At 39.1% G+C, this 15,996-nt stretch overlaps 2 protein-coding genes across 3 annotated transcripts in view; one reads left to right on the plus strand and one right to left on the minus strand.

Annotated features, from left to right (window-relative positions):
• Window positions 1–14,238, minus strand: part of CCNT1 (cyclin T1) — a 32,103-nt gene extending 17,865 nt beyond the window's left edge. Inside the window, exons 1-4 of one of the 2 annotated variants that reach the window (XM_078075939.1) lie at window positions 13,982–14,238; window positions 11,995–12,076; window positions 4,057–4,185; window positions 882–942 (exon numbers count right to left, since the gene is read on the minus strand). In XM_078075939.1, coding sequence (XP_077932065.1) covers window positions 882–942; window positions 4,057–4,185; window positions 11,995–12,076; window positions 13,982–14,142 — 433 coding nt within the window. In that variant the 5' untranslated portion in view covers window positions 14,143–14,238. Of the gene's footprint in view, window positions 1–881; window positions 943–1,260; window positions 1,661–4,056; window positions 4,186–11,994; window positions 12,077–13,981 lie in introns of those variants that run through there. The other variant, XM_078075940.1, reaches the window with a different exon arrangement.
• An 83-nt stretch (window positions 14,239–14,321) lies between these two features.
• Window positions 14,322–15,996, plus strand: part of SPMIP11 (sperm microtubule inner protein 11) — a 33,260-nt gene continuing 31,585 nt past the window's right edge. Inside the window, exons 1-2 of the mRNA XM_078074170.1 lie at window positions 14,322–14,359; window positions 14,606–14,622. Of these exons, the coding sequence (XP_077930296.1) occupies window positions 14,322–14,359; window positions 14,606–14,622 (55 nt within the window). The remainder of the gene's footprint in view (window positions 14,360–14,605; window positions 14,623–15,996) is intronic.

A 15,996-nucleotide genomic window follows, 5' to 3' on the forward strand; every position in this document is an offset into this window, starting at 1 on the left:
TCATCATCAGGGTTGCCCATCAACCGCTAGGGCTGAAATTTCTCCACCAAAACTCTGCTGTTCTAAACACTGATTAGAGGTGTGCCTGGGTGCTCAGTCCATTGAGCATCCAGCTCTTGGTTTCGGTTCAGGTCATGATCTCACAGGTTGTGAGATAGAGCCCAATGGAGCCCCGGGGTAGGGAGTGTGTTTGAAGATTCGCTCCCTCTGCCCCTCCCTCCACACAGCTGCACACACGTGCACGCTTGTTCTCTCTCTCAAATAAATAAATCGTGTGTGCACGCTTGTTCTCTCTCTCAAATAAATAAACCTAGGGGCGCCTGGGTGGCTCAGTTCATTAGGCGTATGCCTTCAGCTCAGGTTATGGATCCTGGAGTCCCACATCTGGTTGCCTGCTCAGCGGGGAGTCTGCTCCTACCTCTGCCTCTCACCCTGCTCATGCTCTCTTTTTCGCTCTCTTTCTCAAACAAAATCTTTTAAATAAATCTAAAAAAAAACTACATGACTTCTTTAATAAAAAATTACCAATTTTAAAAATTGATGCTGTTATATAAATATAATGACAGACAAACAGATCATAAAAATCCATGAAAGGAAAAAAGTTCTTTAGTTTCTGCCATTATTTATCATGAAGTTAATAACTGACAAACTTCCAAAGCAAATCATGAACGTAGAATTAAAAAAACCCTGCTAACTACTATTCCAAAGAACGGCTATACCTGACTTCTCTCTATGGTGTAGGTCAGGGTTAAACCGCATTCCACAACTTCTATAATTAGCAAAAACCTTCACTAGAGATTTTCTTCTGCCTTCCTATTTTGCAAATTTTAAAATTTTATATTGCATACATTTCTTAATATTTTAAAGAAAAATAAATTTACCTAAAGTCTGCAGAATTATGCTTTCTAATATCACCAGATCTTGAACTTGTTGCAGGTAAGCCTGCAGGTGAGAAGACAGATAAATTATTCCCCAAAAAGGCACAATATATAAAGTATAAACAATTCTAACTCCTTCCAAGAAAACCAAAGCAACAAAAGGCAGGGATGAAGTTAAGAGGTAGCCTAGGAACTGAAATATAATCCTTCTCTATTAAGCATAAATTTTCCTCTTAAAAGAAGAAAAAAAGTGATATATTGAGAAATAATACTTTATTCATAATTAGCTACCAAAAAGGCACCAGGGATTTGGTTCATTTTCAAGACTAACATTTTAGGTTTTAAAATGTGATGTAGACACAAAATAATTAAAAATACATACATCTTTTTTCAACATCATCAAAATACATTTGTAGACCCTACAGTACTGCAGGCAATCTCAAACATCTGACTCCTGACAACCGTCCCATCTGAGGTAATGCTAGATGTCTAAGAATTAGAAGAGTTCAAAGGAAAAGGGAATAAACAACAAAAATTTCTCTCAGATTTGTACCAGCCAATACTGTAGCCATTACCCATCCATGGCTACTGAGCACCTGAAATGTAGCTAGACTAAACTGAGATGTGCAATAGAATATACGCCAAACTGGGGGGCCTGGGTGGCTCAGTTGATTAAGCGTCTGCCTTTGGCTCAGGTCGTGATCCCAGAGTCCTAGGATCAAGCCCCTTATCAGTGGAGTCTGCTTCTCCCTCTCCCTTTGCCCCTCCCCCGCTCATGCTCACACGCGCACACGCGCTCTCTCTAATAAAATCTTTATTTTTTTTTTTTAAAGATTTTATTTATTTATCTGACAGAGACACAGTGAGAGAGGGAACACAAGCAGGGGGAGTGGGAGAGGGAGAAGCAGGCCTCCTGCCGAGCAGGGAACCCGACATGGGGCTCGATCCCAGGACCCCGCAACCATGACCTGAGCCGAAGACAGATGCTTAACGACTGAGCCACCCAGGCGCCCCATAAATAAAATCTTAAAAAAAAAAAAAAAAAAAGAATATATGCCAAATTTTGAAGACTTAATTTAAAAATAATAATGTAAATGACCTCATTAATAATGTTTTAATATTGATTTTACATTGAAATGACAATATTTGGGATTAAATAAAAGATATTAACAATAATATAAAATATTACAATTAATTTCACCTTTTTTTTGTTTTTTTAAAGATTTTATTTATTTATTTGAGAGAGACAGAAAGCACAAGAGAGTGAGCACGAGCGGGGGGAGGGGCAAAGAGAGAGGGAGAAGCAGGCTCCCCACTGAGCAGGGAGCCCGATGTGGGGCTCCATTCCAGGACCAGGACCCCAGGATCATGACCTGAGCTGAAGGCAGACACTTAATGGACTGAGCCACCCAGGGGCCCCAATTTCACCTTCTTTTAAATGAAGATTTTATTTTAATGAAGATTTTAAATGAAGTTCAATGAAAAGTTAAAGTGTTTTATTTATACATGACTCCCTCTATATTTCTATTGGACAGCACTGGTCTAGAACTTTAGGAGAATGAGACTTGGGGCAGGAGTTAGATCTATATTGTAGTGAACTTTCCACCTAACTTTACGATCTTGAACTAAGTCCAGTAAGGACTTAAACTATGCTAGTACTCCTTTCCATATAGTGAATAAAATATTTTCCTCTAAGATTCCCCATCTCATGAGGGATAGAAACTCGGGTAAGAAATTATATAAATATACTTTAGAGAAAAAAAGTGAGAATTATTTTTTGTTTTACTTTGTTAAAACAAAATTTTGTTTCATTTGGTCAGTTCTATGGACCAATGGCATTTACTAGTCTAAAACCTAAATAAAAATCCAGGGCAATAACTCTTTCAACAAGAGCTACTGCTGTAAGAGAAAACAAAGGGAAGTCAAAACACTATTATGTGAAACAACTCACATAATTAGGAACTATTATCAAAATAAAGGGGTGCCTGGGTGGCTCAGTCAGTTAAGTGTCTGACTTGTGATATCAGCTCAGGTCATGATCTCAGGGTTGTGGGAATCCACATTTCACAGGGAGTCTGCTTGAGATTCTCTCCTGCCCCTCCCTGCACCCTCTCTCCTCTCAAATAAATAAATCTATAAACAAACAAGCAAACAAATAAATAAAATAAAAACAACCCCCTAAAAGAAACACTTTCTCCAATATAATGAAAACATGCAAATTTATTTACCTATCTGATAAAGGATGACTCATGCATCCATCGTAAGAGACTTAAATAATCTAGTAACAGAAATCCACAGTTTAAATACTTAAAAATGTCACACTTCAAAATTTCTCACAACTCATCATTCCCCAACAACAGACTTCTAAAGCCAGGACAGAGCTTCCCTTCTTTAAGAAAGTCAAGGAAGGATGGAAGGAAAAAAAGCTGTATGTACATGCATAAGATAGAGGTCTGACAGAACATATAGTGGAATTATAATCAGCAGTATCCTGCTAGAAGGAAGGGGAGATGAGCTTTAACTTTTACTTCAAATGATTCTTAAATGTTTGGGTTCTTCTATAGCAAGCATATATAACTTTTGTAATTTCTTTAAAAGTTAAAAAAAAAACGACAGGACTCATTTTTTTTTTAAAGAGTCCATAACAAAACTTTATTGGTAAGAATATTATTCATGGAGCGCCTGAGTGGCTCAGTCAGTTAAGCATCTAACTTCAGCTCAGGTCATGATCTCACGGTCCTGGGATCGAGGTGAGTCTGCTTGTTCCTCTGCCCCACCCCAGCTTGTGGGCTCTCTTTTTCAAATAAATAAAATCTTAAAAAAAAGAAAAGAAAATGGAGAATAAAATGGGAACGTATTTGCAATATAATAAGTAGAAAAGACATACAAAATACATACATGTGTAGCTATTCATAGAAAAGAAGCTAGAAATAATGATTCACTTACACACCCGTGGTCCAAATTATATCTAGGTAATACATTTTCTTCTTAGTTTTTCTGTATTTTCCAATTTTACTATAATGAATACAGTTAAGTTTTGCCATAAAGTTTCTATGTTTTTGCAAAGGAAAAACAAAAACTAAAAATTTAACAGCCCCCATTCAGACTTCAGTAAATCAAAATTACAAAACTAAGCTATCATCAAAATAAAAACAGATATGTGTAATTAATCCCCTACCTCACTCCTAGTATCAGGAAGTGATTCCTGCGGATGGAGACAAGCGTGTGCTACCTTGATGACGTGTTCCAATTTTTTTGGTTGCTCCTCTACTTTAGCCGCTAGAAATAACGCCGCTGGAGCCACAGACTGGATGGAGAGAAAATAAATCACATTTATTATTTATTCCTAGATCAAGGTAGATCTAAAAAAGAACTAAGTCTCAAACCAAATTCCCTGCTTGCCTCAACTTCATCATTTCTCGTTAATGCCTTTTCTTCTCCTTAAAATGTCTTCCCCTCTCCTATCCGTTAATCTACATCCGCTCCCAAAAACCAATCCCTTAACAAACTCTCATTAAAAGCTATCTGTGTGAAAAACTACTAGATGTACATAGTTGGCTTTCTATTTAAAATGAGGTTCTTGGGGTGCCTGGGTGGCTCAGTCGTTAAGCGTCTGCCTTCGGCTCAGGTCATGATCCCAGCATCCTGGGATGGAGTCCTGCATCGGGCTCTCTGCTCAGCGGGAACTGCTTCTCCCTCTCCCACTCCCCCTGCTTGTGTTCCCTCTCTCACTGCGTCTCTGTCAAATAAATAAATAAAATCTTTAAAATAAATAAATAAAATAAAATGAGGTTCTTTCTTAAGTTTATATCATAACTCTCTGTATACTTTTTTTTTTTTAAATCCCAGGACGCTGGGATCATGACCCGAGCCAAAGGCAGACACTTAACAACTGAGCCACCCAGGCGCTCCTCTATATACTTTTTTTTAAAGGAGCAAATTGAAAGTAGATTAGTGGTTGCCAGGGGCTAGAAGAGGAAAATGGGAGTGACCACTAATGTATTAGAAGTTTCTTTCTAGGGCAATGTAAATTTTGTGGAATCAGATCATGGTGATGGTTGCACAACTTTATGAATATATTAAAAACCAGTGAATTGGGGCACCTAGATGGCTCAGTCAGTTAAGAGTCCGACTCTTGGTTTTGGCTCATGTCATGATCTCAGGGTCATGGGATCGAGCCCCATGTCCGCCTCCATGCTCAGCAAGGAGTTGGCTTGATATTCTTTCCCCCTGCCTCTCCCTCCCCCTCTGCTCCTCCCCCTGCTCAAGTGCACTCTCTCTCTCTAAAATAAATAAATAAAATCTCTAAAAACAACAAAAACCCAGTGTACTGCACACTTTAAAAGGATAAATTTTATTGTATGTGAATTATCTCAAATATACTTATATATGGGGGGAGCACAAATCTTAGAAAAGGGAATTCAAATAATAGTATTATATTCAAGACGTTATACAAGGGCACCCAGGGGAAAAAACACTCAAGCCAACACACAAGTACACAACAAATTCAGTCACTAAACAATATAAGAGATTAGAGCAATATGACATAAATGTAGCCTGGTAATGATCTGGGAAATCTCAGGAAGAACTTCTACTGAATCTTAAGAATATTTCAATGAATCAAAGATGGCAATGGCAAGAACTAGAAGTCAAAGAAATATAATAAATAATTTTATATAATTTAAATATCTATTTCACTTTACTGAGTAGAACAAGCATTCTAATACTTATTTATATCCCTGCTGCTATATGCTATTTTGCTGGAAGAGATTTTTATCCACAAATCCAATTCACAGTAACAATTCTCTTCCTTCGTATTTGTTGCAGCTGTATGCAGCAAACTCCATATATATATATGCCTAGACCTTAGGATAAGCAAAGCAGAACCAGAGGAAGATGGGTATGAACAAGATGTGAGGAATCAGAGCAAGAAGCACACTAAATTGAGTAGGTGACATAGAGAATGGGATGTGGAACACAAAAGATCTTTAGCAAGAGATTGACACTAAAGATTTTAGAGAAAAGTACGTAATTCAAGAAACATTTAGAAAGACATATCCGGGGGCGCCTGGGTGGCTCAGTCGGTTGAGCATTGTCCTGGAGTCCCCATCAAGCCCCACGGAACTCTCCTCTTGGTGGGGAGTCTGCTTTTCCCTCTGCCCCTCCCCCCACTCTGCCCTCGCACGCACGCTCGCTCGCTCTCTCTCTCTCAAATAAATAAAATCTTGAAGGAAGGAAAGAAGGACGGAAGGAAGGAAGGACAGACAAGACATATCTGGTCCTAGGAAGGACTAAAAGGAGGAAAGAATGAAACGCATTAAAAGTTAATTTTAAAAAAGAAAAAAAAATTCGCAATCCAGGCATTAAGAAATAAAGATAAGAGTAGGCATTAGCAGTTGAAAAACAGGGAAAAACCACAGGCATGATTTTAGAAAATTAATAGGTCTTCACTAAATCTATGTGTATGTATTTGCATACAGAGAAAAAAAATTCTAAAATGTCAACAGGATTATCGCTGAGCAGTTAGCTACACGAATATCATCATTTCCTCCTTTATTCTGTTTATTTAAAAAAAAAGATTTTATTTATTTATTTGACAGAGAAAGAGATAGCAAAAGCAGGAACACAAGCAGGGGGAGTGGGAGAGGGAGAAGCAGGCTTCCCACTCAGCAGGGAGCCCGACGTGGGGCTCGATCCCAGCACCCTGAGATCATGACCTGAGCCGAAGGCAGATGCTTAACCAACTGAGGCCATCCAGGCGCCCCTCTCTGTCTTCTTTTAATTTTATAATGACTACATACAGAAAAAACAGTTAACACTAAAAATTAACAGGACTTCATAACTGATTGGAAAAAGCAGGAAGGAAAAGAACTACTTAAAGACACAACTAAGATTTTTAGCCTACAACTTTGCCTTCAAGGAGCTAAAAATATATTCAAAAGGCACAAACTAAGGGGCGCCTGGGTGGCTCAGTCGGTTGGGCATCTGCCTTCAGCTCGGGTGGTGGTCCCGGGGTCCTGGGGTCGGGCCCTGCGTCGGGCTCCCTGCTCCGCGGGAGCCTGCTTCTCCCTCTCCTCCCGGCTTCTCTCTCTCGCTAGCTCTGTCACTATCTGTCTCTCTCTCTCAAATAGGTAAACAAAATCTTAAAAAAAAAAAAAAAAGGCACAAACTAAAATATGGTATACAAACAATGGCTAAGAAGGCAAGATAATAACTCATTAAGTGAAAGACTGGAAGAGATAAATTTCAGTCTAATTTTTGCACAGTCAACCATGTAAATACTCATTGCTCCTCATGGAATCACTTACCAAGCCAGTTTACCAAAGCATTTTCCTATCAAAGGCAATTTCTAAGAGGAATTCTTACACCAGATAAGAATATAAGATTTTCTCCATTTTAAAAGAATAAAAATGGGGCGCCTGGGTGGCTCAGTCGTTAGGCGTCTGCCTTCAGCTCGGGTCATGATCCCGGGATCCTGGGATCGAGCCCCGCATCGGGCTCCCTGCTCGGCGGGAAGCCTGCTTCTCCCTCTCCCACTCCCCCTGCTTGTGTTCCTGCTCCCACTCTCTCTGTCGCTCTGTCAAATAAATAAATAAATAAATCTTTAAAAATAAATAAATAAATAAATGAATGAATGAATAAAAATGCCACCCAGTATTTATTTGTTATGTACAGGCACTTTGTAAATTAATTAATTTAAATATTAACTACTGGGGCGCCTGGGTGGCTCAGTTGATTAAGTGTCCAACTCTTGATTTCAGCTCAGGTCATCTCAGGATCGTGGGATCAAGCCCCGAGTTGGGCTCCTGGGCTCCGCACTCAATGGGGAATCTGCTTGAGATTCTCTCTCCCTCTCCCTCTGCCCCTCCCCTGCTCATACTCTAATAAATAAATAAATAAATAAATCTTATTAACTACTCTAGGAGATAGGCACTATTACTGACTCCAAAGAGATGAGAAAACTGACGCCTATGGTAACTTACCCGAAGCTATATAACTAGTAAGTGCAAAAATCCAAACCTAGACATATCTGACTCCAAAGCCCATTCTCTTAACCACTAAGCTTGACCCCTTAAGGATAAGCTAACCAGAATACACCCAAAACAAATCTGTTAGGTACTACAATATAACACCCAATTTTGTAATATATGAAATATTACATAAACACACCAAATTGTTCACCATTAATTTTACACTTCCTCATTTGAAAATATTTAAGACAGAATATTTAGAAATTCAATTCATTAGGTTAAATTTCTTCTCAAAGAGTAATACAATGCCAAAAATTAAATGAAAATTAATCAGTCATTTAATCATGTCCACTAAAGAAATAAAATTTCCATTGAAAGACAAGTTCTCTATCTTCCAGGGTGTTGGAAATACACTTTATCTTGATCTGAGTGGTGGTTACATATACATACAATAATAATAATAATGCAAAAAGTAATCAAGTTGCACATTTCAGATTTTTGTGCTTTACTGTTAAACCTCAATAAAAATTTTAAAAAAAAATTTTTTTTTAAAGGCAAGAGTTCTAGGCTCCAAAACACTATGAACAAAGAAATAGAAAATGAGAAAAGTATTCACAATACATGAAATACAGCTCTAATACATGAGAGCGCGTATAAATAAGAAAATCAGAATAAAAGAGGAGCAAAGGGAATCAAGAGTCAATTTTTAAGTCAATTCTTCAATTTCATGAGAACAATGACCTAATAGGTAGGTATAAGAAGCTCAACTTCATTAACTGAAAAAAATGTAAATTAAGAAAATAATTTAGGATGCCCTCTATCTTGTTCACCATTGTATCCCAAGTGCTCAACAAGTAGTTAAAACTTAGTATTTCCTGGGGCGCCTGGGTGGGTCAGTTGTTAAGCGTCTGCCTTCGGCTCGGGTCATGATCCCAGGGTCCTGGGATCAAGCCCCCCATCGGGATCCTGCTCAGCTGGGAGCCTGCTTCTCCCTCTCCCACTCCCCCTGCTTGTGTTCCTGCTCTCGCTATCTGTCAAATAAATAAATAAAATCTAAAAAAAAAAAAACACCTTAGTATTTCCTGATGTAATAAATATTTGTGAGGATGCAGAGAAAAGGACCTTCTCTTAAAGTGCTGGAAACAATGTATATTGATATAATCTTTCAGTAAGGCAAATTGACACAACGTATACTGATAAAATATTTCAGTAGGGCAAACTGACACAACAAAACAATGTATACTGATATAATCTTTCAGTAGGGCAAACTGACACAACAAAAATTTTTTAAATGCAGCCCTGTGGACACAGTAATTTTACCTATAGGAATTTATATCAGAACAGTCATGTGAGTCATATACTCTATGTACCAATTTTATATAACATTATTTATAATTACTAAACTAGAAACAACCCAAATATCCACCAATAGGGAGGTGAAATAAATTATGGTAACTACACAAAGAAATACTATGTGGCCATTTAAAATACAGCTGACCCTTGAACAACACTGGTTTGAACTGTGTTGGTCCACCTATATGCAGATTTTTTTTCTATAAATACAGTACAGTACTGTAACTACATTTTCTCTTATGATTTTCTTAATATTTTCTTTTCTCCAGCATACTTTTTTGAAAGGATACAGTATATGATACATATAACATACAAAATATGTGTTAATTATATTATTGGTAAGGCTTCTGGTAGTTAACTTTCTGGGGAGTCAAGAGTTATATGTAGATTTTCAACTGTGTAGAGGTAGGTACCCCTAACCCCCACACTGTTCAAAGGTCAACTGTAATGAAAAACCACCATGAAAAGATATCCAATATATACTGTTAACTGATAAAGGCAACTCACGTAAGAGTAGTATAGTAAGAAGTTATTTTTTAATAGAAATACATATATACTAGGTATGTGTACACAAAAATGTCCAAGACACTATATGACAAAACATTTATCAATGGTTACCTCTGAAGGGTGGGATTACAGAGGAGTGAAGCTTTCTACATTACACGTTTCCATATTAATTTTTACCGTAAACATGCGTTACCTTTATGAGAAAAAAATAACCTGAAAAATGCACAGGAGCTTGACAGGACCAATATCAATGCCACAACAATGTATTAAGTCCTCTCAAATTTGAACTTGGATTTATCACAAGTCTTAAAACTAAGATATTAAAGGGTGGTATTTTTGATCTGTTAATTCCAGAATGTGCCTAAAATCAATTCTGTAGAGAGGATCAACAATCCCAAATTTTAAAAGTCACTGGATTTTGGAAAAGGTCATATCATCCACTGGAATCTCTCTATATTTATTGGATAAGTACCAGATAATTCATCCATTCAAGTTTACCGAAGGTGCTTTGGAGGATACACAGAAAAGTGAGTCTCTGTCCTTGCTAAGCTTAATACACAGCAAATAAGGAAAAATATAATTTAAAAGATATAAGTAGGAGAAGTATATAATATATATGTGCATAAAGTGGACAAATTGATTTGAGATGTATTTTATCCTGGATTTCAAATCTTTACCATAATAAAAGGGAAGACATGAAGAAAACGTTCAGAATTGGCAAGACAGCTATGGACTTCCTCTTCAAATTTCATTCTTTATCCACTACCTTCTATTCTAGAGCTATCAGACAGATATCCTCATTAAATGCTTTTTCTCTGTCTTAATAAAATTGCTTCTTGTAATCAAAGGTAGGGCATGCTGGAGGTAAGAGGTCTACTGGTAGGAGAAAGCCAAGCTGACTGGATAATCAGTAAAAATTGGGAATACTTAATCCACAGATCCCGGGCACCTGGGTGGCTCAGTTGGTTAAGCGACTGCCTTCAGCTCAGGTCATGATCCTGGAGCCCCGGGATCGAGTCCGGCATCGGGCTCCTTGCTCAGCAGGGAGTCTGCTTCTCCCTCTGACCCTCCCCCCTCTCATGTGCTCTCTCTCTCTCATTCTCGCTCTCTCAAATAAATAAATAAAATCTTTTTTTTTTTTTTTTTTTTTAAAGATTTTATTTATTTATTTGACAGAGAGAGACACAGCGAGAGAGGGAACACAAGGAGTGGGAGAGGGAGAAGCAGGCTTCCCGTGGAGCAGGGAGCCCGATGCGGGGCTTGATCCTAGGACCCTGGGATCATGACCTGAGCAGAAGGCAGACGCTTAACGACTGAGCCACCCAGGTGCCCCCTCAAATAAATAAATAAAATCTTAAAAAAAAAAAATCCACAGATCCAAAGGGTTTCCAGTGCAGTTACTGCCAATACTGAGTATGCCAATATCTTACATTACAAGAGCAGTATCTAGCTCCCTAGCTTCTCATTCCATGGCATTAAAAAAAAAGAGCTCAGAGTCTATCATCCTAAGGGTAAGTCTTAAACACTTTTCTTCAAAACATAACCTTTCTTTAAAAAAAAAAAAAGACAAAGAAGAAGAAGAAATATTTGACTCACAAACCCATATGAAGTATTCATCAGGTTTAGCCCTATTATTTTGTGATTTTATTAAACAAATACAGTCTTACCTGCAACTGGGATATCACTACGCACTCGCTTCCAAGTCATTTATAATAATGTTAAATAGGACCATTTCAGGTATCAAAACTGAAAATAGCACTATTTACAATTCTGTCCAGAAAAAAAAAATCCCTTTATTACCATTATTTTCTTTTTCCTGTCTTAAAAGTCACCCCATCATCACATAACGTGCCTTCCCTCTCCAACCAGTCAGTGATTGCAATTATGTCAAAGGCTTTTAGAAAATCTACATCACTTACATTCACTTGTTTTCCTGTGGCTACATTATTACCGCTTCAAAAATTACACTTAAATTAAGCATCATCTCCCCTTTAATGCTCCTCTCCCAACCCAAAAATTTAAGTGTTCAATAATCTATTTCTTTATTAGAGAATCCACCTATTCTAAGGATGCACTAAACCTACCAAATAACTACCCAGTTTACCAGAAAACTGGAAGACTGGATTCAGTGTGACACATAATGAAAGTGATCAATCCTATTTTCTAAACTTCAAATCCCAGTTCAGCAACAAAGATCAACCTCCTCACCCCACACACACACACAGGAAGTTGTTGGAACTGATCACCAAATGATTATACCATACCAAAGATATATATATACTTACGCTTCGATGGAACTGTGTAAAGGACTGAATCATGTAGAATCGATGCATGTATACTATAGCAGTGTTGATAGTCAATTGTGAACTAAAATGTTAAAGTTAAGGCCCCAAAACAGGCAGGCAGAACGATTCCCAAAAATACAACCTGTAGGGTGCCTGGGTGGCTCAGTTGGTTAAGCGACTGCCTTCAGCTCAGGTCATGATCCTGAGTCCCGGGATCAAGTCCCGCACTGGGCTCCCTGCTCAGCAAGGAGTCTGCTTCTCCCTCTGACCCTCCCCCCTCTCATGCTCGCTCTCTCATTCTCTCTCAAATAAATAAATAAAATCTTAAAAAAAAATACAACCTGTATATCCTCCCAAAAGGACCATGCAGCCAAGCACAGTACATGCTTCTAAATGAAAATCATACTTAATTTTCCAAATTAAAGAGCAAATCTGTTTTCTTTCACCAAATTATTAACCACCAATTGACACTTAACATAATGCCTTACACACAACTGGTATTCAATGTGTAAATTTGCTGAATTGATAAACAAGCTTCTTAGCACGTGTGGATCGAGGAACCTAAACCTGTCACTTGCCTCCTGAAAATCCTGCAGTGGCGATCCAGTAGCTCAGGATATCTCTTCACACGACTTACAACACCCTTCCTGATCTGGCCCCCAGGTATGACTCTACTATCTCCTCACTTTCTAAGCTCCAGAAATTAACTTTTCAGTCCCACTTGTCTGTGGCAACTAAGCCTTCTCATATGGTGATCCCTGGGAGCAGAAACATTGTGGAATGATTTGACAGTCACTCACTGACAAAATTTTAAATGCCTTACTTCTAAAGCCCTTAGAAGACAATGTGGGTTATTCAGGGAAGAGGTTGTGGTCCCAAGATGTCAACAACCTTAATACATACATTAAAAAGGGCTACATGTACTAAAACAGAATTTAAAACAAAAAGCTTAATTTAGTACTGACCCAATGCTTAGGAAACTAATTGGATATCCGCAATAAAGAGGACACCTCTTTTGAGGTGAGCACAACTTTAAGATACAACAAACATTACAGCCAGCCACACACTTAAATAGGAGCTGCACCCAGAAATAATTTTTCACTGCCAGAGTGGAAAGAACTTTAAAACTATATAAGCTTTCTCTGCTGCAACATGAGTATATTTTCTGACAAAAATACTTGAAGGGGAAAAAAAAATCACTAAATTATCTGATCTTTGAAATGTAAAGAAAACAAATACACATTAGAACTCTGAGTAAATTAAAAAATCAACAGTTTGTAAATGGTTTTTTAAAACTTTAGATCCCTGGGTCTATATCCTTACCAACAGAAACTGACATCCTTCCTTCCTCTGAAATTCTATAAAGTTTTAACAGTAGCTACCATTTGAACATGAGTGCCAGGCATTTTCTTAGGAAGAGAAGTTACGTGTATGGCTTATCACTCCATTTTACAGACTAGAAAACCAAGAATTTGACAGATTTCTTAAACAGCTAGTAAGTTGAAGGAACGGATTTTGAACCATAGCTGGGGCATTAATTCTAGGCCACCCTCTCTTCATAAGTAAGACCTACAGGTCTTGAATTTCTCAAAACTCTTTACACGCTAAGTTCAAGAGACAGCCATCAACAGTGAAACCTCCACCAAACTCCCAGGGAATAGCGGAAAAGTAGAATTTCTAAGTCACCGGATCTGGGGACCAGAACACAACGAAAGGGGACTAGGAAGGGCTGGTTAAAACACAAGCTGCGAAGGATACGAATTCCCAGCAAAGCTGGCGGCACTGGCAGGCGAGCGGGAAATTAACTCCGCCTCGCTTCCGCGGCGCAAACACTGAATTTCAGCCCGCCCCATCGGAGTCTCTCCCACCTAGACATTCAGCCCCTGCCCACCCGCTTCCCTCTTCCGTCCCTGACAGAGCCTGACGCCTGGAAGCCCGAGCAAGGCGGGTCTGACTCCAAGGCCGGAGGCCTAGGCCGCAAGGATACACGTTAAGACGCTGTCCCATGTCCTGGAGCAGATTGGCCGCCTGCTGGCGATGAGAAAGTTCTTTATCTGGGTCCAGGCCAAAACGACGGGATGGGCTATTTTCCAGCTGTTCTCGAGTAAAATACCACCGTTTGTTGTTGTTCTTCCTCTCTCCCTCCATAGTGCTTCAACCAGAAGGCAGCGGCGGAGGCTGCAAGCACTTCCCAGCGTCACCTAAACGGCGACACACATCCGCTATGCGGGGGCAACTGCGACGTGACGAACTTCCGCTAAAAGGTGGACGGCTAGGTTGTGACAGGCTTCCGCAAAGAAGGGATAGTTAAAGAGTCTACTTCCGGAATGGACCTCGCAACAACCTGTAGCCGAGTTAACAGCCAGTAGGCGACCAGGAAAGACCTTGAGTCTAGGACGCAGGCGCCAGTCATGTGACCCTTGGGAGGGGGTAGAAGTTCTCGTTCGAAACCACGCTTCCCCCCGCGAGAGTTGGGTTTAGCTTTCGCGTGGTGGACGAGGTGGCGAGGCAACTGTTGTGGCGGGGTAGGGCGCCCGCCCACGCGCCCCTCGGCGGTTCCTCGGAGAACTTCGTTTGTGGCGGAGGTGGCGATATAAAATGGGGGAGATAGCGAACTTGACAGAACAGGTGAGACTGCCAAAAACTGAAAAAAGTAATCAAAGAGAGTGGCCCTATCGTATATCGTAATATAAAGCAACTAGAAAGCTCTTACGTTGTTGGTAGCGGTGTAAACTACCCTTTTGCAAAGTCGCTTTACGACGTTTATCTAAAGCCTTGAAAAAATTCTTACGCTTCGCCACAGTGATTCAACGTAAGGGAATGAAATTTAATTAATAGTGTTAATTTAGTGATTACCATGTTCCAGGCACACTGTTGACTCTTAAATACACTATTTCATTTAAAAGGCAGAACCCCAAGAGGTAATAACGTTTCAATTCCCGTCCTGTGGACGAGCGAACTAAAACTGCTCCTTCATTGTGGAAAGCTTCCACCTCCAGCTGGCACACTAAGAATTTGTAAGTTGCTGTCCTCCAGCAAGAAGTACCCCAGCTGAACGCCTGATGCCTGTTTGAGCCTGGGCAAGATACCTAACCTCTCTGTGCCTCTTGCATAAATGTAAATGATAACAACAGTACCTACGTTTTAGGTTGTGAGGATTAAATAAGATATAATTAATTAAAAGCCTTTATAATAGTACCTAGCACATGGGAACATAGAAAACATTCAGTAGATGTTATCATAGTATTTATTCTATTATATTAAAATTTGAGTTGTATGCATAGCACCTACCTAATACAGTCCTGGCCCTAGTAGTCGATAAATGTCAAATAAATGCTCACAACACCCTACAATAAAGAAACCGGGGCTTGGGGAAGTTAAGTAGTTTGCCCTACACTACACTGTTAAGTGTTGATTTTTATTTTTTTTTTATTTTTTTATTTTTTAAAGATTTTTTATTTATTTAGTTGAGAGAGAGAGAATGAGAGAGAGCAAGCACATGAGAGGGGGGAGGGTCAGAGGGAGAAGCAGAGTCCCTGCCGAGCAGGGAGCCCGATGCGGGACTCGGTCCAGGGACTCCAGGATCATGACCTGAGCCAAAGGCAGTCGCTTAACCAACTGAGCCACCCAGGCGCCCTAAGTGTTGATTTTTAAATCAAGTCTAATTCCGTTGTTCTTTCCATTCTAGCAAACTGTATTCCTGCTTTCCTGAAACAATTTACCTTGATTAAATTGGGGTAGTATTAGAATCCTTTGTCTTTTATAATATTTTGAGTTTTTTCATTTTAGATGTGGCTGCTCCCACTCAGTTTGATTCTAATTCTCAGAAGTATTTCCTTCCATTTCATGAAGGCCCTCCTTTGCCATATGCTACCTATAATTAGCATTAGCTACATTTTACTCCAGAAAAATTGAGGTTCAGGAAGATTTAAATGACTTATTTCAGGTTATAACATGTAAAAAATTTATGATTTCAAACTTCTAACATCACAGACTTGTTTC

This window comes from Halichoerus grypus, chromosome 6, assembly GCF_964656455.1.
Source record: "Halichoerus grypus chromosome 6, mHalGry1.hap1.1, whole genome shotgun sequence".
Classification (NCBI taxonomy): Eukaryota; Metazoa; Chordata; class Mammalia; order Carnivora; family Phocidae; genus Halichoerus; species Halichoerus grypus.